A 26,406-nucleotide genomic window follows, 5' to 3' on the forward strand; every position below is an offset into this window, starting at 1 on the left:
TGAAAACAATAGTCATCAGATCATCAGCTACTGGGCAGAGGGTAAAATACGGTTACATATAGGTAAGACTACCACAAACTAACACTCTTGCTTATAAGCCTCCCTTTCCTATCCGCCACTACTTTCAGTTTCTCAAGTAATATAATCCTTAAACCTATTAAACTCCCATAATCATGCGTTACAAATTTCATTATTTTATTTGGTGTTTTCCATGGAGGCTGCAAAGACGACGAAGCTAAGGATTCTTTATGTCTCACTAAGGCTTCTGGCCTTAGGCGCCACGGTTTCGGCAGCCTTCGTGATGGCCACTAGCCACCAGAAAATCTACCTGTTTTCTGCTCCTTTTGAAGCCAAGTATAGCCACACCACCGCCTTCAAGTAAGTTTCGATTCCATCGATATGATTACCCGGCCTGCCTGTAATTCAAGTGGAAATAAAGATCAGATCATATCGAGTTTGCGTTTTAATGCATATATGTTTCTGTTAAGGTATTTCCTTATTGCCAACGTTGTTGGAAGCGTGTATGGGATCCTCATGCTTTTCCCACCTCCCAAGAATTTCCTCTGGCGGCTAGCTCTAGTCTCCGATGTGGTAAGTGGTGATGACAAAAATTCACAGTAACTATTGAACAGTGCACTGAGTAAATATGATCTTATCATATAATTATAGTCTACATGTAAATTAAATGACACAACAAGACCACATATAAACCAGTTTATGTTGTCTAATTAAGTTGATGATCTATATAATTCAAACTAAAAATATCAATAAATAATTCTGACTGAAAATCCAACTTAAAACTTTGTTATTAACCAGTAACCTCCATACCAACTTTGACTGGGTTGGCCAGAAGTATATTGAATACATACAGAATGATAAAAAGGTTAGGGTGATGATATGTATGGCAGGTAATGACGATGTTGTTGATGTCAAGCGTGTCGGCAGCTCTGGCGATTGCTCACGTGGGAAAGGAAGGCAACTCTTACGCGGGGTGGCTGCCGATTTGCGACAAGTTTCACAAATACTGCGACCAAGTCGCCGGAGCTTTGATCGCCGCTTTCCTTGCAGTCATACTGTATCTCTTGCTTCTTCTCTACACCATCCACACTATCATTCGCTGAGTATTTTTACTTATAATTATGTCTGCCGCCATATCTACTTGTAGTATACACCGTACCTAAAAGGTGAATACTAAGTTGTAAATTCAATGAGCTGAGTGAGATCGAGATCATGATCACAAGCTTCTTTCTGCTCGTAGTTTCAATGGAGAACTGATTGGGATTATCTGCATGAGATCATTAATTAATTTATCATTATATTATTTTAATACGAGAATTAGGAATGCCAATCCGATCAACTTACTTGATACAAACCACCTTATAAATTCATTACACAACATGTGTATATATAATGCTATCAGTAGGGATATCAATCGAGTCAATTCATTTGAACTCAGTTTCACGCTAGCCCTATTAAGATTTCGCAATGTTAGAATTATCGGTTTGAACTAATCAATTTTTTCTTTGTCGGTCAAAATTCATGGCCCTAACCTTAAAACCTAAAGCTATGGGACTTATTGGGCAAACTCAATGTTCTATTTTATCACTTAAATTTTACCATACTTTATTCATTATTATCGGCCCAGTAGCTAGCACGTACTAATCACGGATACCATGGATCAATACTTGAATAGTGACTGAAGAATTCAAAGATCGAATAAACCATTATAATATAACTCAACCGTAGAAATGTCATTAATTTTTGTTTTTTGTTTTCGTTTTGTTTTTTTAAGGAGACACAGAAGCGACCAAATAATTATGGTCGGCCAGGGTTAATCCTTATCCTGCCTTTCTTCAGTACCAAACCTCAAAGTCTAAACCGCCATGATTTTCACGTTAGTTCATCAAAAACGTTTCAGTACTGTACAGTGTACACCCTAAAATTCATTAGTCCACCGTCCACACACACCTGCTTCGATACCTTTCTTCCCCCCCTCTCTCTGCATATAGTCTTTAGAAATACTCGCAGCTTCGGCAAAAGTGTTAGCTTTCTCTGTTCGCGGTTATGGCCTCTGGATCGTCAGTTCCGGCCAACGATTCGGTCTCCAAAGGGTTTGACTTCACCGCCTCCGATGATATTCTTTGCTCCTACGAAGACTACTCCAATCACGCGAGTTCTAATGGCACCCTCCACTCCGATCCCGCGGTTGCGTCCACTTCTGCAAAGGTATTCTTTTTCTCATGGTGTTTGATTCTTGCGGTTTTAGCTAGGGCTTTGGTGATAACTGGTGAAAGTTGGAGTCTTTACTGTTCAGCTTTGCTGTAAATTGCTGAATCTGAAAGTTTTGGAATATGGGTTTCAGTTTTAATCTGAAAATTTTCTGGGAAGGGAACTCATTGGTCACTGGGGTGTTTGGTAAAGCTTTAGTTAATTAGATTATTGGGATTATATCTTAAATAATCCTTATAACATGTTTAGCAAAGACTATGTTGCAAGGTTTTAGCTTATTTACTCTGATAATCCATACACATAAGCTTCGGCAAAACAAAGACTATACTCTGGTTTAATGTCTGCAAAACTTAAGCTGTTTAATGGTATTGATACTAAGAAGAAGTAAGAATCAGATGAAATGAGAGTTTATTAACTAGATAATATGAAGGGGGTGACCATTGAAGTTCTTTTCTTTGAAATTGCAATGTTGAGTTTGCTATTGCTTTTAAGAAAGTTGTTTGAAGGTAAAAATATGTACTAATAGGAGATGGCTAATCAATTTGATCTCAGTTTCTGCTGCTTACCTGGAATGTGTCTCTTGTATTGAGCAGGAGTTTCAAAAAAACAGAATGACGAGATCATCTGTGTTTGCTGCTCCGCCTTATAGGCTTCCTGAAGAATCATCATTTAATGAAGATGTTATGGTTACTGTAGACATGACCATGAAGAAGTATGCTGACAATCTGATGCGTTTCCTTGAGGGAATTAGTTCACGGCTGTCTCAGTTGGAATTATATTGTTACAATCTTGATAAATCAATTGGAGAAGTACAGTCTGATATGATTCGTGATCATGGAGCAGCGGATTCCAAGCTCAATTCACTTGAAAAGAATCTTCAAGAGGTATGTATGTTACTATATTAGCATATTTCTCTTAGTCTGTGCATAAGATATGACTGCAGTATATATTCAATTCTGAGCGTGCTATTGATCGGTTTGGTTCTGTACTATTCTGCTTGCAGGTTCACAGGTCAGTACAGATTCTGAGAGATAAGCAAGAACTTGCCGAAGCTCAGAAGGAGCTGGCCAAGATTCGGCTTGCACAGAAAGAATCAAATTCAGGTAACAACTCTCAGCAGAATGAAGAGAGAAATATGCAACCTATTTGTGATACCAAAATGAGTGGAAATTCTTCTGAAGTTAACGGGCTGCAACTGGCACTTGCACTACCACACCAGGTAGCACCACGACCTTCACTTACTACCCGACCAGTGGAACATCATCAACTGCCGCCTGTCCCTGCTCCCCCGCCCATTTCATCACAAGCTATTTCACAACCACAGGGATACTATTTACCTCCACCTCAGTTGTCTCATGGTCAATACATACCTCCTGTCCCTCACTACCAAACTTCCCAAGCACAAGAACATACTAGGTTGCAACCACAATCTGTACAATCTCAATTGCACGTGACCCCACAGGTTCAGGCTGCAGCTAACTATCAGCAGCAGCAGCAGTGGGTGCAGCAGTTACCCCACCAGGCTCCACAATCACAGCCACAGCCAAGGCTGCAGCAGCAGCAGCAAGCTCGTCCATCATCACCTGCCGTTTTCCCTCCTTACCTGCTCAGTCAACCAAATCCTACTCCCGTTATTGCTCCAAATACTATGTCAATGCAAATGCCTATGTCTCAACCACTTGCAAGCAGCCCCGAGGGGGGAATCCGTTATGGGTATGCTGGTGCTGGCAAGCCAGTTCAGCCCGAAACTCCAGTTCAGCATCTCAAACCCACTCTTCGGGCACCTGGGGAGGGATATGGACTCGCCACAGCCCATCCCTCCATTTCACAAGGCAATGGTTACGGAATCTATGACGGGGAAGGGGCAAGGAGTCATTCAACCCCACAACCTCACTTCCCACAAGGCGGCTATCCTCAATCAAGCTTCCCTGCCCAGAACCCACAGCCAGCTCCTAGCACAACTAATGCAATGGCTCGTCCACCACAGTTGATCCGCAACCATCCCTACAAGGAATTGACCGAGAAATTCATGCACATGGGTTACAGGGGTGATCATGTCATAAACGTGATCCAAAAGCTGGAGGAGACGGGTCAGCCTGTTGATTTCAACAGCGTGCTTGATAGATTGAATGGCCATTCTTCTTGTGTCCCCTATAGAGGATGGTAAGTAACCTCGAACCTTTCTAGTTGTCACTTTTTATGTGTTCTGAAAGACCATGGTTAAGGCAAACAACCATCTCGGTCTGTAATTCTGTATCATTACACCACATTCACGCGGTGGTTTTGCCTACTATATATGCCTTGCTTTCAATAAAACTTGATACGATTAGCATGGGAATTTGGTATGTATAAAATCAAGAGGCGCACTATATTATTTGTTGTGGCCTCTTCCCTGCTTTCTTATACATTGTAAGGTTATGTTCTTTGATACATTTCAATGACGACATATAATACAATACACATCTATGATGGGATGACATCTTAATTTCTATCAATTATGGCAATTCCACCATTGAGCTTGATGTCATGTAATGCTAGTGCAGTAGTGGTTGGTTATGGAGACTTAAATTTTCACTGTATATATGTTCGTTCATGTTATCTTGTATTTATGCTAGTGTAGTAGTGGTTGGTTATTGATGTAAATTACTTTTTAAAAACACGTAATTAGAAAGCTAATTACCAAACACCCCATTAATTTCTTGCAAATTATGATATCCAAAGTATTAGATAATTTATTAAGTGAATTTGAAAGTCCAGCTCAAGCATTTAAACAAAATCTTCACACTTTATATAAACGTGCTAAATTAGAGCGGCATATTTTGACTTCTTGTGTGAAAAGTAGATCTATATGTTCACTTCAAGATATCAAGTACTCTTGGGAGAAATAAAAGTAGATCTATATGTTCACATCAAGTACTCATCATGGGAGAAATTAAAGATCAAAAGTTGCAATCATTCTTTTAAGACATGTTTATAAAAGAGTGAATTCTGTATTGATTGGATGACAGTTTATTATAACTCATATTATTCAATATCACATTTGTTGAAAATCTCTTAAATAACTTAATTAGTTGATTGATACAATATGGATATTGTTTCACTTAATTTCTATAAATTTTGATTTTTTTAAGAAAATTAAGTACTAAAAAAAAGAGTTTTAATTTGTTTATCTTTTTACATGAGGTGTACTTGGTGATCAACAACTCACTTTAAGTATTACTCCGTATTTACTTAAAAGAGATTATTGGGTAATACCTCATCTTGTCATGTGGTCTAACTTCTCCTCCCTGGCCTTCTTTACAAACGAGAGTCATTGTTGGTTGAGGATGACGCTGTTTATTCTTCTGAAAGAAGATGAACCTGGGCAATAGATGGCTGCGGCGGCAGAGGCAGTGGGCAGAGGCTGACAATTTTATTGGTTTAAGAATTTGAATGCATGAAAATGACAAGTTGATGAGTTTAATGTTACTTTTTAAAATTCAATGGCCTAATTGACTTATCATAAAGTTCAAGGGCTTATTTGATATTTTTCTTATTATTTTATTATGTGATGTGAAATTTTAAAATGAATTAAAATTGTGTGAATGTAAAATGAATAAAAAATTGTAATGATCAAAGGCAAACACCCATTTGGTTGGTGGATACTGATGAGGGAGATGGCTGATGAGGTCCCCCAGTAATGAGTCTGATTTTAGGCTATTTGCAAGTCAACGTAAATTATGAACCGACATAATGTTGAAATTTTTGTTTACGCAAGTCGGCAAGCTGTCCACTGTGCCAGCATTTAATGTTCTCCCATGAAGCTAATCTAGCTCCACAATTTCATCCACATTCGCCGGGGAGCAAATTAAATTATTTTCTTTCTTTCTAATACATAAAGTAGCTAAATTTTAAGGGTTAAATATTTTTTTTTAATTAAGTGAGAAAAGACCCCACGATATCATCCATATCACATTACCACATGAATACTTTTCTTTACTTTATTAGATTGATTTTAGAATTTCTATCTCTATTTATAACTTTAAAGATATATTAGTGAAGGTCGAATGAATTAAATGTCAATGAATAGAGGCAACAAGAGCATTTTTCTAATGCATTATTGAAACCTGCTTTTCAAAACGAACTAGGGTTAAACTCAATATTAATGAGTGTTTCAATATAAATTTAAATCCAAAAATGGTGCGTGTGTGTGTTTTTTTTTTAATTTTTAAAAACAACGTTGAGGGAGAGTAAATTTTAGACTTTATAAATAGTGTCGGGTGTTGGTATGTTGATGAGGGAGAAATGTGACAATATGTGGTATTTTTACTAATCTTCATTTAATTTAGGGTAAAGTTTAAGTTGTGAAATGTCATACAAAGAAAATTGTTAAATGGTCAGTAAAGAGTAGAAACATGGAGGAGGTCATATTTTTAACTTGCAAAAAAAGAGATCAGTCAGCAAGCTTTTGAAATTCTTTCATTTTACCATTTGATTATTCTGTCGAGTCTTGGATGAGATATTTAAAATGAAATATGAGAAATTAATAAATAAAAAATTAGTTTTGATCATATTTAACAATTAGACTCATAAAATGCATATTGTTTGAAATGTTTTAAAGGAGAGGATTTTTATGTGAGTAAATGTGTCTAAAATATGTCAACACTCCCTCCATTTCGTGCGTCGCGGTGAAATGTGAATGGAGGTTCATCACACAAAATTGAGGACAAAATGGTCTTTTTACGAGCTTCTCCCAAATTAAACTATTTAAAGTCAGTATTTAACTGTAAACGGATAAATTGATTTTTCAGTTACTAAAGACGGAAAGCTAACGAACCCACTGTCCAAATTCCACGTATGCATTCACAATTAGTGCGCGTACAGTTCGTCTTCTGGTTTGCCGCTATATTGTGATTTTGTTAGTGTCGGCACTGGTAGCTGATCCAGAAGCAATAGTTACAGATAAGGCAAGATGGAGACTGCTCTGCTGAGTGGAGACAGCAGCGGAAGTGGTGGTGGTGGTTCCGGTCCCCTCCGGCTCTTCCGGCGACGCGCTTTCAGTAGCCGATCAGATGCAATTGTGTACGGATCCACTTACCAGAAGGCCGCTGCTTTGGTTGATCTTGTAAGCTTCATTAATTTCCTTTCATCTATATTCATCCTTCCAATTCTACTACTACTATTGTGCTACTACTTCCCTTAGCTACTTCCTAGCTAAATATCATTAGATCTCTTGAATTACGCGTGATGGCTGATTGTGTATTTGGTTGACGTATTCATCTTCCGGAAATTCAATAGTTTACCAAGTGGAGATCGTAGTTTTTGTTAGCTAGCTAGCTTGCAAACGGCTATGATTCAAATTTCAAAATTGAAGAATATGCTGGTGGAATGGTGGAAGTAGTATGTATTAGCTAGGAGTTTTCAGGTTCAGCTAGCGTGTGCGTGTAACTGGAGAATATGTTGTGAGTCATAATTAGAACAGTGCAGAGTAGGCGTATGATCACTTGTTATACTTGACTTCTTGTGACTTGTGAGGGCTGAGAGAGAGAGAGAGAGAGAGTATAGATATCTGCCTTGCTGCCATAAGGTGTTGTCTCTGCAAGAATTCTTTAGTTGCTGGGAAGTATATATATGTTGGCAGGCAAACTAAAAAATTTGAGTCAATTGGAGACGGTTGTTGTAAATATAAAAATAAAAATAAATAAAAATTGTTAGTAGTACTAGTTCAGTTAGGAGTTCTAACTAGCTTCTGCAAATTACTAAACGTGGCTGAGCAAAAATTTTTATGTTTGATGTATGATAAGTACAGCATTAACATTTAGTATATGGACCATTTTGGTTATCTGTATATTAAATCTTTCTATTTCCATCTTTGTGCATTGTTTCCCCAAATGCTTAGCTGATGAGTGTGGGTTTAATTCTGTTCCAATGAAGCTCTTTCTCTAGTAGTTTTAGGAAAGATTTTCATGGGGTTTCCATTTGCAGGCTGAAGATGGTGTTGGGATACCTGAGGAAATCCTTGATCAATCAAGCTTTGCAAGTGCAGCAAAGTTATACTTCATATTTACACGATTTGATTTCCTATGGTCCCTAAACTATTTTGCTTTGATTGTTCTGAACTTTCTTGAGGTTTGTACATCTTCTCATGACTGGTTCTTCTTCCTCGGCTTTGTAGTAACCTTTTCTGTTCCATGTTAGTAAGGACTTAGAAGCATATTCTGTTTATTGAAAGCCAGTTCTCCTAACTTGTTTTTATCTAAATATCAGAAACCACTATGGTGCTCCAAACAGTCTGCTTATGCCTGCAGTAACAGAGAGTACTACTTTCTTGGGCAGCTTCCTTACTTGACTAACACTGAGTCTCTTGTATATGAGGTCAGGTCCAAACTCTGTTTCTTTTCAAGTTTTGACTATTGGATGTTTTTTAGACTTTAGTAGAGAGCTAAAGGTAATTGTAAGTAGTAGAGTAACCGTATTATCTTATTATTGGATTTACTAATGCCAAGTCATTTCTTGCACTGGCGAAGAATTATTATATAATTTAGATGCAGATTGCTGTTTAAAGGACATTTCTATTGCCAAGCACATCATAGCATCAATTTTTAGGATGTAATATTTCCCAAGTATAATAGTACTGTATTTGGTTCTTTGGCTTATTGGGTGCTTTCTCTTGGCAAATTTGCACCCCCCCCCCCAAAATAGCTGTATTTATGCAACCTCATGACTTAGATATTATCTTCCATTTCAAATTCTTTAGAAGAAACAAAGTAAAATTCTCTTTATTGACAACAAATTTTCATTTAAAACATATTCTGCAGGGTGTTACTCTTGTAATTCTTGTGACACATGCTTTATTTCCAATATCATACGAAGGTTTTCAGATATACTGGAGAAGCATCCTCAATAGGTTAAAGGTAGGTGATTGTACTCTTCCGTATGGTTTCTTTTCAGATATATTTATTTTCTTGTTCTCATGACAGCCATTCATTGTTCCTATGGATTATATACACTTTACCTTGTGGTAAAATATGTTGGTAAGCAGTGCTTCTTTTGCATTCACTGCATTTGTTTTTGTGAGATATGACACTCAAAAGACTGAAAACTGGTGTGTAGTTCTCATTTTGGCAGGTATTCATAGGCCAATAAAAAGGAGATCAAGAACAAATAATCCAGATTCTTTGCCCAAAATCTGGATAAATAAAAACTCCAAACTCAAAGATAAATTTCTCTAGAATTTTGTAACAAGAATTCAAATAGAAAAGTCGGAACTGAAAATAATATACAAACAGAAGTATTAGTAACCAAGTGCATTGAAATTACACGATCCTCATAAACTGAAGCTCTGATGAATTTTTATATTTTTTGAAAAATGCTTGTCTAAATGTAATAGTTTTCTTGTTGACAAACTCCTTCACCCCTCAACTTTCAGGTCCTATTGCTGTTAGTTTTGGTTGCAGATCTGGTGGTCTATGTTCTCTCGATAGCTGGCTTGTATTATCTGCCATTCAGGGCTGCACCCTATGTACGGGTTGTATTTTTCATTCTCAATATCAGGTATGGTTTATAAGATGCTTGATTTTTTCCATGCAAAGCATAATAATTGTTGCTTGTATAGCTCTCTTTTACTTTGAATTCAATATACATTCCAAAATCTTGTTACTGAGTATCAAGTTTGTTTAATCATATAACACTTCTGTTCTCCCAAGACATAACATTTCAGCCAATGTGTAGAGTTTTGTTTGCTGGCCATTGTATTTTTCCCATTTTGATCGGACTGGGATGTTAAGAGTGATGTTCTTTTACAGGTAGGCAGGTCAAATAGAACCATATTATTGAACTTCTTTTATCTATAAAATTATGCCCAAATACTGACAAAATGGGGGCAGTACATCATGCCAAATTAGTCCCAAGTAGCTGGAAAAATGTCTTCATATCGGGAAAGTGGACTACTTTTTCTGATAGTCTAAAACCGTTGTAGGACAGATAGATAAGGAATTGTATGATTTCCATTGAAGGTGTTGTGATATTTTACTGGTGAAAAGAGTCATGAATTTGATGATTTAAAAAAAAATCAAGTGATCTTTCAAAAAAAAATAATAATAAAAAATCAAGTGAATTATTAATTCACTGTAGGTAAACTTGTTCCCTTTAGTTACGCATCCAATATTTAGAAGCAGCAAATATGCATGTGCCTTCAATTCAAATTGCACATTCATTCTACTGAGCAAATAATACCCTTCATATCCACTTTATGAGGCAGAGTAAGAATAACATGCATGAATTTTTAAAATAATATTTGTAAGGAGAACCTTCAATGCATGCTGATATCATTCAAAATTCATAATAATAATTATAAACTAGAAACGTGGAATTGAAATATAGCAGAAGTATTTCATGTGCCTGAAAAAACTAAAAAGCTATTGATATGAAAATATCTAAAATGTTCAATAGAAAAGTAATCTGTGGAGCTGCAATAAAACATAAACTCACAAGAGAAAAATTTGAGATGTGAAATTAAGATGGGAACTCACAACCACCTGACATGATGGGATAAGCTAGGGTTGAGCTCAGTTTCATATTTTCTTTTCCCTGTGCTTATAAATTACATATCTGTACTGGTAAATAATAATCTGATATGAATTTACCCTTTGCAAAAAATTATAATCTGTTTCTTTTGCTGAGATTAGGGAATTGAGAGACAGCATCGTGATCCTTGCTGGAATGTCTGGAACCTACCTTAATGTCATGGTTAGTTGCATCTCTATCATTGCAGTTAATGATTTTGATAATCTATTTCAAACATAGCTAAATATGTAACTTTCTACCCATCACATGAAAATTTTAAGTATCGTAATTCATAGGGAAAATGGCACTTTCTGAACTTGGTATAGATTTATTCCCTATTCTTAATAAAACCCTAATACCAAATCTGCAACTTTACTGAGCACCTAGGGACTAAGTCTAAACCTCAATCACAACCGAGGGATTAAAAGTTCCATTTCTCCTAATTCAATATTAGCTGATTATTCAATTTGTGCATCTTTTTTTAAACAGTAAAACGCCAGTTTACCTTTTTTCCCCATACTTTTCTTAATGCTCTCTATTATTCTCTATTTTGCAGGTTTTGTCAGCTTTATTCCTTCTGTTCTCTAGCTGGTTAGGATATGTCATCTTTGAGGACACCGAACAGGGAAAGACTGTTTTTACTTCATTTGGCATAACCTTGTACGAGATGTTTATTTTATTTACCACATCTAACAATCCAGATGTCTGGATACCTGCATACAAGTAAGTTGCTCGCCACATTTACAAACCTTGTACTAAATGCTTGCTTTATTTACAACTTCTAACTATCCAGAAGTCTGAATTCCTGCGTACAAGTAAGATATCTTTGGAAACTAATATCCGTGAACCTAACTTTTCCAACTGGCATTGTTGATTATGAAGGTTATGTTATGAAGGAAAAGTATTTTGTAAAGATAAATGTTATATTATTCTCTTCATTATGAATCTACATTAAGTAGAGATTGGACTGGCACTAACACTACCACCAACACCAACACCAGCACTGCAAGAACAACAGTGCCAGCAGTAAGAGGAAAAGCTAATAGGAAAATCAAATAACTTCTAACTTTTTTCAATAACAAGTGAATTATTCGCTCCCACACTGAAAATTCTCTGCTGTTTTATTTGTTATAGGGAATCGCGGTGGTATTGCTTGTTTTTTGTTCTATATGTGTTGTTGGGTGTTTACTTCGTCACCAATTTGATTCTTGCTGTTGTATACGATAGCTTCAAAAGTGAGGTATTAATTTACTTGCCTCCTTATGCTACTTGCAAACATACTCGTTCATTGCTCTAGGTATACTAGGCATATTGGTCAACTGTAATCTTTCATTTGTTATTTCAACTCTACATCTTTTATAGAAAAGTGAGTTGAAATTAATTTGACACTAGGGTGCATGCTTGTTACAGCCACTGGGAAATTATTTTCTAATGTGTTGCTCAAGTTTTGGTTTGCTAGCAGGAGAGCATTTTCCTCAATGCACTTGAACATGACTATTGGTATTTATTTATTGTCATAGCTTGCCAAACAAGTGTCTGAGAAGGATCGGGTGAGGCTAAGGACATTGAAGAAAGCATTTAGTTTGGTTGATGATAATGTAAGTAAAATGTTCATCCCCCCAAGGCATCCAGTCCCCCATTCATGCCATGATCAGATAGGTATTAACAATATCAGTTTTGTGGAGTTAAGCTCCACGTCCTCATCTCCGTAATCAACTACTATGAGCTGTTAAAGTTGACACACCCATTTTATGGATAGCGGAGAATGAGATTAATGGGAAATTTTTATTTATGCCCATAGATCTAGAAGGCATCAATTTTTTATTTTTTATTTCTATTTAGTAGGTATATTCAAAGTAGAAGAGAGACTTGTGACTTATGAGCTACTCCTGCAAGGAATTCTTTCTTTTTTCTTTTTAATTTTGTTTTAAATGGTGTATGGATGGATTTCTATAATGTATAAAACACTGTTATGAGGAAAATCATTTTGTTTATGATGCATTCATAATAAAGGTTGTGCTTGTCTTAATTTGAATGACTGAAGATTAGATATTGGTGAACTACTTCTCTGAGCATTAATATATAGACAGATATAAAGAACAGTTCCTCAATGAACTCAAGAGTTATGAATTTCTTAGCATATATGTTTAGTGACCATTTATTGTGCCTTAACATTTTATTTTATTTTATTTTATTTTCATAATCTTTATTGAGGAAGCATACTTCTCAGAGTAATGCTCTTATTGCAAAAGCTAATAGGTTTCTTTCTGATTGGTAATTAACAGAACTGCGGGTTCCTCAACAAAGAGCAATGTATCCGTTTGTTTGAGGAACTTAACAATTACAGGTACACTGATGCTTCTACGCTGCCTTTCGCTAGTTGAAGCATTCACTGAAGCACTCAATTTGATGATCTTTTACAGGGATATTATAGAAATTGTAGTTTTAACATGCCATGCATTTTGTTTGAACATATATTCTCACTGGAAAAGTAATTGACAGAAGATCAAAAGAATGAGAAGCTAGTCAATGTGTATATCTTTTACTTGTTTTGGTTTTTGAATTATACAATTTGGCTTGCTGTCCCTAGGCTTTGGATATTTCATTAACACTTGTTTTAGTTAAATCATGCAGTCTAATCCTCTCATGTGTATGCTTTTGCTTACAAAATAATGGATTAAAGCATACAGTCTTTTTTTTTTTTTTAATGTCTTAGGTCACTGCCAAAAATATCAAGAGACGATTTTGAGCTAATATTTGATGAGTTGGATGATACTCGTGACTTTAAGGTAGAGTCAAATTTTCATGACATATATTACTGAAGTGAGGTTTATTAGTGTCTTATCTCCTCTGCTTCTATGTCTGATTTGTGGCATGTAATCATGATATGCTAATTTGTTTACACTTCCATTTTAGCTCTACCTTTAGTGAGGTAAACATTATTGTTTATTTGATATGATATGAAACAGGCAGTCCAAGGTACTTGAAATTGAAGTATTTCTTTGCACAAGTTTCTATTTCCTTGTTATTGCCATTTCCTTGTTATCAATTTTGTTTGAATATTACAGTTGATCCCTTCTCTCTCCAGATTGATTTGGACGAATTTTTTGATCTATGCAATGCCATATCGTTAAGATTTCAGAAGGAAGATTCTGTGAGTCAGATTTTATTCTTTAACTGGTGCTAAAACTATGGTATTGGAAGCATTTTGTCTTGATAAAGTAAGATGCCTTTTTCCTGCATCATTTAGCTTGCACTGTGCATTGCAGCTGCCAGTCTTTGAAACATTTCCTTATGTCTACCATTCAACAACATCTGAGAAGTTGCGGAAATTTGTTCGAAGCACTAAGTTTGAATACATAATAGTGTTTATTCTCGTCATCAATTTCATTGCCGTGGTAATAGAGACAACGGTATGAATAACCCTCATGTATACTGCTAACTTGAAATTTGGCATACAATTTGAATTTCTTTATTTCCAGTTCAGTAAATTTACCTTGAAGTTTGATACGCCCACGAATACTTCAAAAAGTTTTTGGATGTACATTTTAATGCCTCTTTAGAATTGAGGCTGGATGGTTGTTTTTCTGAATTTTTCTTGTTTGAGCATCTATAGAATTTCTTATTTCATAAGAGATCCAACAGAATGAGAATCATGTACTTTTGTGCCATATGTCTCTTATGAAATAGTTGTCATGAAGGAAACAGGTCAGGTATCTTATGCAACATTTATTAGATTTTATTATCTTATCAATCTGAATTTCTTTTTTCTTTCTTTTAAAAATTTCTAGACCTTGTCCAGTGGGCTCTTCTTTGCTTTACCCTATAAGGAAATGACAGCATCTCCTTCATCAGGAAACAATAACCTTGGACTGGCATATATTTATTTAGATTTAGATGCCCAGCTTCTTGAGTAAATTATCATAATTCATGATGTATCTATTTCCATTTTTTTGAATTCAGTGATCATTACTCTTACTATAGTTACTTAGTTAGCTTTATTGCCTTTTTTTTTAATACATATTTTTATCTATAGATGACATATTAAAAAACCAACATTTCATGCTTAGAATTATAGATCCCTATGAACAATCAATATTTTGATATTCTATTAATCATCTTGCAAATTGTCTTACAACTTTTGTTGACTTGATGACTACCTATCCTGATAACTTATGCCTAAAAATTTCAGCTTGATATAGCGGACAGTTCTTCTCAAACCTTTTGGCAGAAGGTAGAATTTGTTTTTGGTAAGTCTCAGTGAATTGTAACTCAGCAATTCAGAGCAAAGTAGTTTGGTCTCTGTGAAATTTTGTTGCTAATAATGACTTGCTACCTACCTGCTGTAAATTGTTGTGCTCCATGATTTTGTAATTCTAGATTTCTGGTGTATAAATGTCTGAGTAATGCTTGATTTTCTAGTCATACATTAAAGTTCTAGTTCAAGGTGTCTCAGTTGACCCTTTGCCTTGTCTCACATAGTTTCCTCCCTTATTTCTGTCTTCTTCTCTCATTCTAGAATCTTATTATCACATCTATCATGGCTCCATCTCTACTTGTTATTGATCCATATTGTCTCTTACACCTTTCCCATTATCTTTAACCTATTGAAATCTTATAATTATGAATTAAACTATTTTATCCCCAGAATTTGCTCATAATCTTGATGGCAGAGCTTCTTTATACTTGAAAGGGTGAAAACAATGATTCATCTTTTAAACATAACTTGTTGGTAAAAATGTGAATCCAAAGCCTGGATACATTTAAAGAGATTATTAGAAAATAGCATTAACCCCCTCCTGCCACTAATGTGTTCCAGAGTCACAAAATTCTTAAGTTAAACCAAAAGCACAAATTACACAGAGGTTTAAGGGACATCACCGAAAGTAGTGCACATGGGTAACTGGAAATGGAGGAAGAATCTTAGATTACATATTTGATGAAGTTCTGTTGGCTATAACAAAGATTTAGCCTTAAAGGATTTATCACACAATATTATTGTATTTTGAGCACATCTCAGTCCAACGAACTTGTTCATGAATTAAGCATTATTATGTGGGGCCAAAGACCTTGTGGTCAAGCGGCATTGCTGTGGCCCTCCCAAGTGAGAGGTCACAGGTTCAAGCCCCAGTAGGGGCGTTGGCTCGTTGTCCTTCAGAAGGTTGAGAAAATTCAAAAAAAAAGAAAAAAAAGAGCACATTGCTTAATATATCAAGTAAAAGCTTGCTCATGGCATGGGTTCTGAAATCATTTCTACTTGGTAAAACCTTGGAGCTGATATAAGAATGTCAAGCATATGTTTTCTTTGCCTTCTTTGTTCGCATGACATGTAGTGCTTGGATTTTATTATTCAACTCCCAGTATCTTTTGCTGCACATATGATTCATCAGCTATCTTAGTTGTAAATTATATACATATTCAATGTATGTTGAAAGCCAATTAACAGACTGTATATTGTTCAACAGGCTGGCTCTATGTGATCGAGATGGCATTAAAAATATATACATATGGTTTTGAGAACTATTGGAGGGATGGACAAAATCGCTTCGATTTTGTTGTCACTTGGGTTATAGGTGGGTTGATAAAGGGTTTGGGTAAAAATTTATGAAGATCAGCCTATTTAATTTGAATTTGATGGAATCTCATTTCTTAGAGTAATGTATACTTCTCTTGTTGGAGTTAGTGAGAATCATAATCACTTATTTTCATAGTCATCTTTGAATTTACTGGTTGTATCTTATCATGTGGATGGCTGTAATTTTGCAGTTATTGGAGAAACTACTACTTTTGCCGCTCCTGATGGTGAGACTTTTCTATCTAACGGGGAATGGTGAGGCATCTTAACTCTTACATATTTCTACTCTGGCAATATTAGTATTTTCAATATAAGCTTACTTAAATTCCAACTTTTGTTTTCAATTTTTTGTATTTCTAATGGCCACAGCAGGTAATGTTAGCAACTAGATAACTGTTATTTTTTGCTTAGTAAAGGATTTGATAAAATTAAATAACCATTGCTCTATAATCTTAAGTTCCTTTGTTTTAGGCAGCACTTTGAATTTACCAATGAATGAGAACTGTCTCTAAGAATCAAAACTCATCTAGGAGATCTCTGCTCTAAATTGAGTGACAGTTGAAAATTGCATTTTCAACCCACAACTTAAGTTTTGGGTGGAGACTTTTACTTGTGATGAATATATGTACTGTAAGGCAGTTTTTATTGATTCCATTGTCATGATGCCTTTGAATTTTTCTTCTTCCGTGGGTTGTGCGGCTTCCCTTTTATCCTGACACACATGATGTTTACAGGATTAGGTATCTTCTTATTGCAAGAATGCTACGACTAATAAGGCTCTTGATGCATGTCCGAAGTTATCGTGCCTTTGTAGCAACATTTTTGACTCTCATACCAAGTCTCATGCCATACTTAGGGACCATCTTCTGTATATTGTGCTTTTATTGCTCTCTTGGTTTACAGGTGCACTCTCTCTACCATAATTGGCCACTCTGTACTCTATCTCTATTTGATTTCAATTTTTTAAACTTGTTCTTACATGAGATGTTCCAAGTGTGACTCAGATTAAAATTCCAAAACTTATCTTCAAATTACTTCTCTCTTAGAGGTCCTTCAATGGTCAATGATGGCATATTCTGTCTCATACAGATCCCAAGTCATGTCATAAAATACCAATATAATGACTTCAGTTCCAGTGTTGCTTCTCCCTTGTACTGTTTCTCTGTCTGCTATTTTTATCCTGAATGTTCAAATTTTATGCAGATCTTTGGTGGGATGGTCAATGCTGGGAACCCCAATTTAGATAGAACTGATCTTTCTGATAATGAGTATCCTTTTGTCAATTTTTATGTCCTATAGCTATATTATATGTCAGATTTCAAAGACATTCTTTCCTTTGCATAAAAGACTCTTCCTCATTTCATGAGCACTCAATTTACAGTTATGGCAATAATGGGTTTTTTAAAAATGAGTACCTATAACCGGCCGTTTTCAATTTTTCATTATATGTAAAAGGCACATTGTTCTTAGTTGGACTGCTATTGCTTTTGCTTTCCTGAACAATAAGCTATTTGCTTTTCAACTTCAATGACTATCCAAATGGAATGGTGACACTTTTCAATTTGTTGGTGATGGGAAACTGGCAATCATGGATGCAGGTATTATGATTTTCAGCAACCTTGCCTTAGTTACTGCTAATTTGAAACTTGACCATTCTTTTTGCCCTTCATAGTTCATATCATGCCTATATCAGTTTATCCTTTCTACCTTTATTTTTTAATTATTGTGGAGCTTATCTAAAATTCTAAATGATATAATTTGAATTTACAAGAAGGCTTGATCCAATTCTGATCTTCGTTTTTGGAGATCCTGATCTTTATTTAATATAGTTAGCCACTTGGATTTGACTATCTATTCTAGCTAACTGAGGATCAAATCAGCTCTAGTTAGCATCAAACTTTGATTATCTCTAACCAAATTTAATAAATAAATTTTTGTAGAAAAAAAAAATGTGATCAGACTTAATGTAGTCCAACACAAGTTATTACAGCAAGAATCAAAGTGCAATAATCTAGTAATCTAGTACTCTTTTCAAGGTTGTCTCAGGAGCTGTAACATTGGTGAAACAGGTTCTTACCCACTCATTAAGAATTTACCTCTCTAATAAACAGAAGCCACTACAATAAATGAGTTCCCATTTAGAACCAGCTTGAGATGCAGAATTTAGATCTATAATAAACAGAAGCCATTACAAGAAATTGTAAATGAGTTTCCGTTTAGAAATAGCTTGAGATGCAACATTGTTTCAATTTAGGACTTTACATTGGTTAGAATTTCATGGATAAATGAATGTTGAACGTAGGATGTAAGGCTAAAATTTCTCACATGGCTGATGTTAGTATCCTACTTACAATTTTAAAAAAATATCTTCTACGTGAACAAGGATGATTTGTATTTATAGCTTGCAGACATGCTTTTGAAAATTATTTTAAACCACTATCATAAGATCATGTTTGTTTTCGATGCATTTGATTGATAGATGTGATAGTATCACTGATAATATGTGGCTTACCTTTCAGAGCTACAAGGAATTGACTGGGACTTCTTGGAGTTATGTCTACTTTATCAGTTTCTATGTTATCACAGTTTTATGGCTCTTGAATTTGGTAAGTTGTGTATACTTTCTATGAGCTCAGTACCCCAGGCCCTAAATGGGGGTTGCATAAACATTTGCACTTGTACATGCACATTTCATATGCGGGATTGTTGTCAAAATGAGCAGAGAAAAATGTGGGTTCTGCCCTGGTTTCAGCACATTATACTCCTCATTTTTGTATGGGTAGGAACTGAATAATCCAATAACAATTAGTAAAGTCTCCTTAAATGATGGTACATTAATCAAATTCTCGTCCCCAATGTTTATGGAAATTATTTTGCAACTTCAATGCCTTGAACACAGATATCAATTGTAGTTATTTCAGTTGCAGTGTCGCATAGCTAATTTTTGCTTGACTTTCATCCAAGCTGATTGTTTTTGTGTACCTATTGCCAAATTGCTAAAACAGTGAACTAACATTTCATTTTTCATTATTTCAGATTATAGCATTTGTCTTGGAGGCTTTCCAAACTGAGATGGATCTGGAAACTACAGCAATGTATGTGGATGGAGAGAACAAGGTTAGTAGTGGACCAACTTAAGCTGGTCTTATAGTGTCAATTGCGTTTTAGTATACTCATTTATCTTTCATTGATCCCCTAGACTGATATTGTATTTGATGACATAAAATATTTCCTTTCAACCTTCTTATGAATTGTACTATGAATAGTTAATGTGCATAACGAATCAGAGCTGACATTTAACTCCAAAAAATTCAGGAAGAAAGAGAAAGGGAGCGACGCCGTAAATATGGGTATGTCTGGCTAAAGAACTGACAATCTTTCACTGAAAACATCTCACTGCATATTAAAGCAACTCAAAAGATTGCCATTAAATCTGAATTTTATGTTATACAGAACAAAGACAAGGAGCCAGCGAGTTGATGCCCTCCTCCATCATATGCTGAGCTCTGAACTGACACAGTGCTCCAGCCCATAATTCTCTCCAGGTAATCTCATTGAATTTCATTTCATTCTTCTTCTTTCTAAGTTTATTATTTATTAGTCCAGACGGTCGCTAGCTTTCACATCTCTGTGCATTATTAAGCCTAGAGCATCACATCCACTTAATCTTGAATTTCACCAATTCCTCTATTCATGTTTTCCAATACTGGCAATGAAATATTAAAATCCGTGCTTCAGTGGCCTCCTGTCTCTTTTGCATTATGTTCATTTGATAAAATCCTTACCAAGAATGCGTGTGTGTTCCTGCTGTCATCGTCTAGGTTGTGAATACCTGACGGAGAAACCAGTACATCATTATCCACTAGGAAGTAAACCTCTCGCATTAGGACGGATGTGACAACATGACGTGCAGTTTGTGGATAGGCGCTTGGTGTTTAAATTATTGTAGCATAGTCGCTCACATGGAAACTGGTGATGGTATATCAGGAATTCAGGACTTTAATTGGTGAATTTGAACCAGAATATTCTCTGTTGTGACTTTTTCTTTCACTTTTTTCTTTTGTTTAAAGCACTTCGGAAATGGGATTTCATTTAACGATAAGTATCTTTTCTTCTGGTAACGGACTCTAGATTCCAAGTTTTTAACTAATAGTCGATATGTGTCATTTCACTCTTAGCTGGTCTCATGTCATTTCACTCTTAACTGGTCTCATTTTTTTGCTGATTCTGTTACAATGTAGTATCTGATCATAGATACTTTCTCAACCTATTGAAGCACAAAGAGTCGTCGTCTCCATTAAAACTCGAATCCACTTCCTTTCACATGGGGGTGTAAACCGAGTACCACTAGACTACTAGGCTTTACTAATACTCGATATGTGTCATTTCACTCTTAGTTGGTCTTATTGGTGCCACATAATACCTACTTTCCTTCACCCGACGGAGCAAGAGCAAGAATAGGAGATGCTGCTCTTGCTGTACCGAGGTCATTTGGAACATAATTGCCCAGCAAAACTAAAATGAAAAGACGACGTTGCAAATAGCCAGCATATCAGTTAAAGAAACTCAAATGAAATCATGTTCAAACATCCTCTGCTAATATGAAGAAACATAACAGTTAAAGTCACTAATGTGAAGAAACATATCAGTCAAAGACAGGTGTATATACAAGGAGCATTTAAAACTGAACTAAAATGCCTAAGCGCAATGTATCAGCTCTAACAAGCCCTCTCAATAAGCTCAACATCAGCCTGTAATTCTGAACTGCTCACAGTCCTTCACCCCAAATTTAGTGAAAGTCGAGACAAGAACATTTGTAATTTTAGTTAATGCTGCCTTGAAGTCTCGTGTGCGACCATTTTCTGGGACATTATCGCCCTCAGGTTTTCCCCGTTCAGCAAAACCAACCGGTGCACCCTCCCTGTAGGCTTTACATGCTGACAGGATATCATGTGCATGGATGTGAAAATGACCCGTCACAAGGTCTTCAAAATGCTGAAAGAATGACCAGTATTATGAAATTAGTTAGAAACATGATCACGTGCAGTATCCAACAAACAAGCAATTAAGCAAGCTACTCAAACAAATGAAGAGACAGAAATAGTGTTGCAGAACATACCCTAGGAGGCCTTTTAAGGGTATACATCATTGTTTTCAAAGACATAACGAAAACATTTTCAGTGTAAGCTTTGGATCTGCGCTCCCCCTCAGAACCAACATAAGTAGATTCATACCCAGGCTCATTGAAGAATGGATTTTCATTCAGAATTAAACCTTGTATAGAAACCAACACTTGCAGCATGGTTGATGTATTCGGCTGCCACTTTTCAGTACCCTTACCAGCCCAAGTGTTCAAAAGGCTGAGGCAGACTTTACCACACTCGTATAGATTAGGATTCAGTCTCAGGCCACCGGAATAATAGTAAACCAACTTCAAATAGAAAGAAAAAAAATAAAATCAACATATTATTTTAGCATCACACAATAAAAAAGGACAAGAATATGTGACTCCAGATACATACTGGTGGTGTATCTGGGTATGTGGAAGGGAGAAGGACATCGAAGACGAAAAGACCATCGTGATAGGGAGTGCCTTGAGGTCCTACAATCACTGCCCTAAGAAGATCCATCCTTGATTCATATACTCTTACATATATGGTGTCTGTAAAAAAGAGACAATTAAGGTAATCATAATCAATGCAGATTTAAAGCTTCAATGTACAGCACAGATACAGGATAGAAATGTTCAATAAGAACTGACTCACCAGGCAAATCCTTCTCCAAAATCTTCCATTCACTCTGAATTTTCTTCGACCAGGCCTTGGGTGGCTGTGAAGAGAAATACGGGTAATCATATGCTTGCCTGACTGAAATTTGACATAGTAGCCAGAAAAACCATGGTGCACAATCCATGCTCAAACTAAGATAAAAGCCATTACCTGCTGCCCCTGGAAATGCGTGATGTTGTAGTGGTGATCTGAACAATCATCAACAGTATCAAAATGTTTAAACTCTTGATATTTTCTTATGATATCACTAATTTCCTCCTTGCCATTGCCATTGCCAGTAGAGCTCTGACCTACAGAACTGCTCCCTGAAGAGCAGAGTTGGGATGCAACCCCAGAAGAAACAGTATCAGTTGAGGCCGGAGTAGAATCCGACTCATTCCACCACGGGACAGCCGCCTCAACCCCAGGAGGTAAGTCAACATTGTCAAATTGCTTTTGCACACTGTCATCCTCCTCATCACCATCCTCATCCTCATCCTCATCATCAAGTAAATAGTCATAGTAATCAAAGCCATCATCATCATCACCATCACCATCATCATCACCAATGTCATCCCCACCACTAGCATCTCCACTACTTGAAGTCCCAATAGCCTTTGCCAAACTCTCCTATGTGGGGAACCAAAAGAAAATACAAAAACACAGCAAACTATATCAAAGCTAACATACAAGAATTACACTCAAATCACAATCCCATTTGTATGCTCAAGGAAAAACAAAAACAACACACACACATCACAAAAGCAAAGAAACACACTCTTATCTAGTTCCATAAATTTGAACAATGCTTAGCTGTGTAACAACTCAATCATGCCAATATTTTCAACCAGTACAATGTTCCACACCATACAACTTTATTAGTGAACAAGACACTGAAAAGTCAAACTGGAACACACAAAACCACCTCGATACAAACGCCAGTGAAGAAAAAAGTTCAATCTAACACCACACAACCCAACAGAACGAAACATCATCACAGATTATGAAAACAAAATCATCCCAAAACACCCAACAAGCAAAGATCGTATCTTTACCAGAAAACTCTCAACATAAGAAGCAAGACCATCAAAAACTCTGCCGACAAAACCCATTTACTAACGGGCACAACAGAAAGAAATGAGCAAAAAAGATCAAAATTTTTTCAATTCGTGTTGCCCCAGAAGCTTGATAGTGAGTGGATACCTGAATTTGCTTAATCTGCTTAAGGGTTGTGTCAACGTACGATGCGGGTAGTTGCGAAGTCAAGCCCTCCATCTATCTTTTTTTCTCCCCCAATTTCAGAAGATTCAGTTTCGCCCCTCAATTCCGGAAAATTCAGTTGCAATCGGCGGAGGAAGAAAGAAAGAAAGTTGTGAGAGAGAAAGGGAGTGATGAGCATCGGGTTGGCGCCTTAATATAGCTCCCAAGTTTCTTCCTATCGTGCACAGGAAGCGTTTGTGATCGATCCTCTACGCTGAGGTCCACTGTAAAGCTTTCTTGCGTGTTTTGAAACCAATCGCAATTGTTTCTATTTCTGACAACGGTGTGCATTAGCTGTATCCTATAATTTCTTGAGGATTATGGATTTGTATCCGTTTCGGTTCCGTGCATGACTAGGGAAGACTTGGTAAATTTCCTAAAGTACCCAGTCTTTGTCAACCTTTTCTTCTTTTACGTTGTTTTCCTTTTCCATTTTCCATCGACTGTAGGACTAATATTCTACGAGGTGGGGGGGGGGGGGGTGATCACCCTAGCTACAACGTGATCACAAACCATGAAGAAAATTAGTGCTTGTCCGATTATAAAGTACCACTAATTAATAATTGATCAAACACTTCTGTATACAGTGAGCTCAATTTAATTTGAAGAGTCCATTCAATTAAAAATTATCTGCGGTATAGTTTGAATCTCATTATACTCTACCTTACTGTTGAAAGCGAATCTAAGTGCAACAACTGCTTACAGCCTGTTTGGTTCGCCAAAAATATTTGAAAAAAATAGAATTAAAAATTAAAAATAAATTTCATTGTTTGGTTAGTGGAGAAGAAATTACTGAGAATATAAATTTCATTATTTGGTTGAGTTCGAGATGATAAGGAATAATGAGTATAATGACATATATAGCCCTACACAATAATAATATTATAATAACAATAAAATTAATAAAGTATGGTGAAGGCAAACAACATAAAACATCATTTTCCTTAACTTGTAGGAAAATATTTTCGATCCAACCAAACACCCCTTCGATGAGTTGGATGAGTGGGAATGGAGAGAGAGAAAAATGGAGGCCTCCCTGCAAGGAAGGGGATCTTGCAGAAATTATGGATCCCATCTTTGTTTGCTTTCTCGCTCCATGCGCACGTTGTGCGCAATTTGCGCGCCATGCAGTGCACGCGCCCCTGGGCGCGTAAATACTTAGCTTTACTCTTTTTTTTTTCCAGTTTTATTCTTTGTTTTTTTACTTTTCTTTTTTTTCCCACCTCATTTTCTCTTTCCTAATCACACTCCTCAAAAACTACACCAAAGTTTAACTATTGTGGTTGGCCTTGTAGAATTTACATCTTCATTGGTTTGTTAGGTGTGAAGTGTTTGAATGTAGCTAGTTATGTTCAAAGGTACAGGTAGCAGTCCTGCTTGAAATAAATGCAGGCCTTTGCAGTATGCTTTCCTGATCAAATCAATCCACTGAAGAGACAAGAGTTTGGATTTATATTTAAAAGACAAAAAAAATTAAAACAACATTTTCCAATTTCACTTATGGTACAAGTATTTATGGTGTAGAGTCTGAAACTTGTGGTTTCTGCATCTCTGGGATGTTTTGGAGATGTATAGCAATTTATAATAATAAAAACATTTTGCGTATTTCAGCTTTTCAGATGTTGTGCTCAACATCTGTTTGCTTCAGAAGTGGAAAAGCTGAGGATTCTAAAGTTGCCCAACCCCACCCCTATGGGACCTACACCTTACTGCTTACCCAAAATAGTTATTCTACTTCTTTAATTTTACGACAAATAAAATATTAAATATTTTTATTATGTGAATCTGAGAAAAAATGTTTATATCAAAAATTTATATGTAAAAATAAGAAATGAGAGTAGATATAATATTTTTCTATTATGAAACTTGTTCTCTACGCTTTTCCCACAATCCCATGCACCGCCATCATGCCGCCGTCCTCTGTGGAAAAATGAAGGGAAGAATCCTTACTTTTGACTACTAAAGAAAAAGAAAATAGTCCAATATGATAACCCCGCTCTCAAAACTAAAATTTTTATCATTTTAATTTTTTATTAAAGAAAAAAAATAAAGAAATAAACATTTTAACTTATTTTGTTGGCTTAAATGTTTGTAAACCACTGCACTAAAGAGACATTTTTGACCAAGAAGATAATAGTAAGAATCAAAATCGTAATTTTATGATGGTATAAATTTAAAAGTATATTTTTTCAAAAAAATTAAATTTTGATTATTGTTTTTTATTTTATCCAATCCGTCTCATTGGATTACAGATTTACAGCAAATGAGGAGACGGATGTGATGGTGAAAATGTGACCTGGTTTTCTTCTACTTTTCTATTATATTTGCCTTGAAATTTCATTGAAAGGGGAATCTTTAAGGACATGCAGATTCAAGGAAATTCACAGAACCAGTCATTCTCGTACATTTTCGTTCCCAATGTTAATGGACACAGTACCATACGTACTCACTACATACTCAGCTGAGAATAAATTTTGCTAACATATCCTCTTCCTTCTATCTTTTGGAGATTTTATACAATTGAAAACGTTTAATATACTTAATTAATCATTAATTTCTAATGATCGAGCAATGATAAGCAAGACAATTACTTATGCTATTGTTATATTTAATATGGGAACACCTTTCAAAATTTATTTTCTAATGATTAAGTAATGATAAACCAGGCAATTACTTAGGCTATACTTAATATGGGAACACCTTTCAAACCTTATCTAGCACCCAATAATCCTTGGAGATCAACACACTATGCCAATTGTCAAGTTTAAAATGAAGAAGCAAGTTATTTTAAAAAAAATAAAAATCAAGAAGCAAGTAATCGTATTGGCAAATGTAAATGATGTTGCTAAAAAAGAGTGTTGAAGCTAAGATTATAGGGAAGACTAGCATTTAGGATCCAACTTACCGAAGATTAACATAAAGGATTATAATTCCTTGCCCCAAAAGGTTTTATCTATCCCAATCCTAAGAGTCTTCACACTCTAATCTGATAGAACTTTTAGAATGATGTAAATCACGATAACTTAGTAG

The 26,406-nt window shown here is 35.8% G+C and overlaps 4 protein-coding genes across 7 annotated transcripts; 3 read left to right on the forward strand and 1 right to left on the reverse strand.

Moving 5' to 3' along the window:
* Window positions 1–1,284, forward strand: LOC116011383 (CASP-like protein 1C3). Of its 2 annotated transcripts, XM_031250943.1 has the most exons (4): window positions 1–62; window positions 227–378; window positions 489–591; window positions 909–1,284. In XM_031250943.1, exons 2-4 carry the CDS (start codon window positions 302–304, stop codon window positions 1,119–1,121), a joined length of 393 nt encoding a protein of 130 aa, XP_031106803.1. In that variant the 5' UTR covers window positions 1–62; window positions 227–301; the 3' UTR covers window positions 1,122–1,284. The 2 variants fall into 2 exon arrangements, with proteins under 2 accessions (XP_031106803.1, XP_031106802.1); XM_031250942.1 differs by lacking the exon at window positions 1–62 and having other exon boundaries at window positions 200–378.
* A 532-nt stretch (window positions 1,285–1,816) lies between these two features.
* Window positions 1,817–4,751, forward strand: LOC116010489 (mediator of RNA polymerase II transcription subunit 15-like). Its single transcript, XM_031249918.1, has 3 exons — window positions 1,817–2,226; window positions 2,823–3,113; window positions 3,233–4,751. The coding sequence occupies exons 1-3, from the start codon at window positions 2,065–2,067 to the stop codon at window positions 4,394–4,396; spliced, it is 1,617 nt and encodes a 538-aa protein (XP_031105778.1). The 5' UTR covers window positions 1,817–2,064; the 3' UTR covers window positions 4,397–4,751.
* Window positions 4,752–7,032: 2,281 nt separating this feature from the next.
* Window positions 7,033–20,522, forward strand: LOC116009919 (two pore calcium channel protein 1A-like). 2 transcript variants are annotated; one of them, XM_031249118.1, is made up of 24 exons: window positions 7,035–7,333; window positions 8,194–8,337; window positions 8,476–8,583; window positions 9,027–9,122; window positions 9,638–9,762; window positions 10,896–10,956; window positions 11,330–11,496; window positions 11,908–12,013; window positions 12,294–12,371; window positions 13,059–13,120; window positions 13,490–13,562; window positions 13,862–13,927; window positions 14,043–14,186; window positions 14,966–15,023; window positions 16,239–16,346; window positions 16,540–16,603; window positions 17,083–17,251; window positions 17,552–17,616; window positions 17,856–17,946; window positions 18,868–18,954; window positions 19,385–19,465; window positions 19,664–19,698; window positions 19,802–19,893; window positions 20,170–20,522. In XM_031249118.1, exons 1-23 carry the CDS (start codon window positions 7,181–7,183, stop codon window positions 19,881–19,883), a joined length of 2,223 nt encoding a protein of 740 aa, XP_031104978.1. In that variant the 5' UTR covers window positions 7,035–7,180; the 3' UTR covers window positions 19,884–19,893; window positions 20,170–20,522. The 2 variants fall into 2 exon arrangements, with proteins under 2 accessions (XP_031104979.1, XP_031104978.1); XM_031249119.1 differs by lacking the exons at window positions 19,802–19,893; window positions 20,170–20,522 and having other exon boundaries at window positions 7,033–7,333; window positions 19,615–19,666.
* Window positions 20,523–20,882: 360 nt separating this feature from the next.
* LOC116011150 (putative ubiquitin-conjugating enzyme E2 38) lies at window positions 20,883–23,526 on the reverse strand. Of its 2 annotated transcripts, none has more exons than XM_031250673.1 (6): window positions 23,320–23,526; window positions 22,288–22,743; window positions 22,114–22,177; window positions 21,871–22,010; window positions 21,468–21,779; window positions 20,883–21,343 (listed from the first exon to the last, which is right to left on the reverse strand). In XM_031250673.1, the coding sequence occupies exons 1-6, from the start codon at window positions 23,389–23,391 to the stop codon at window positions 21,095–21,097; spliced, it is 1,293 nt and encodes a 430-aa protein (XP_031106533.1). In that variant the 5' UTR covers window positions 23,392–23,526; the 3' UTR covers window positions 20,883–21,094. The 2 variants fall into 2 exon arrangements, with proteins under 2 accessions (XP_031106533.1, XP_031106532.1); XM_031250672.1 differs by having other exon boundaries at window positions 22,288–22,746; window positions 23,320–23,521.
* Window positions 23,527–26,406: the final 2,880 nt, after the last annotated feature.

Source organism: Ipomoea triloba, chromosome 2 (genome assembly GCF_003576645.1).
Source record: "Ipomoea triloba cultivar NCNSP0323 chromosome 2, ASM357664v1".
In the NCBI taxonomy this organism is placed as follows: Eukaryota; Viridiplantae; Streptophyta; class Magnoliopsida; order Solanales; family Convolvulaceae; genus Ipomoea; species Ipomoea triloba.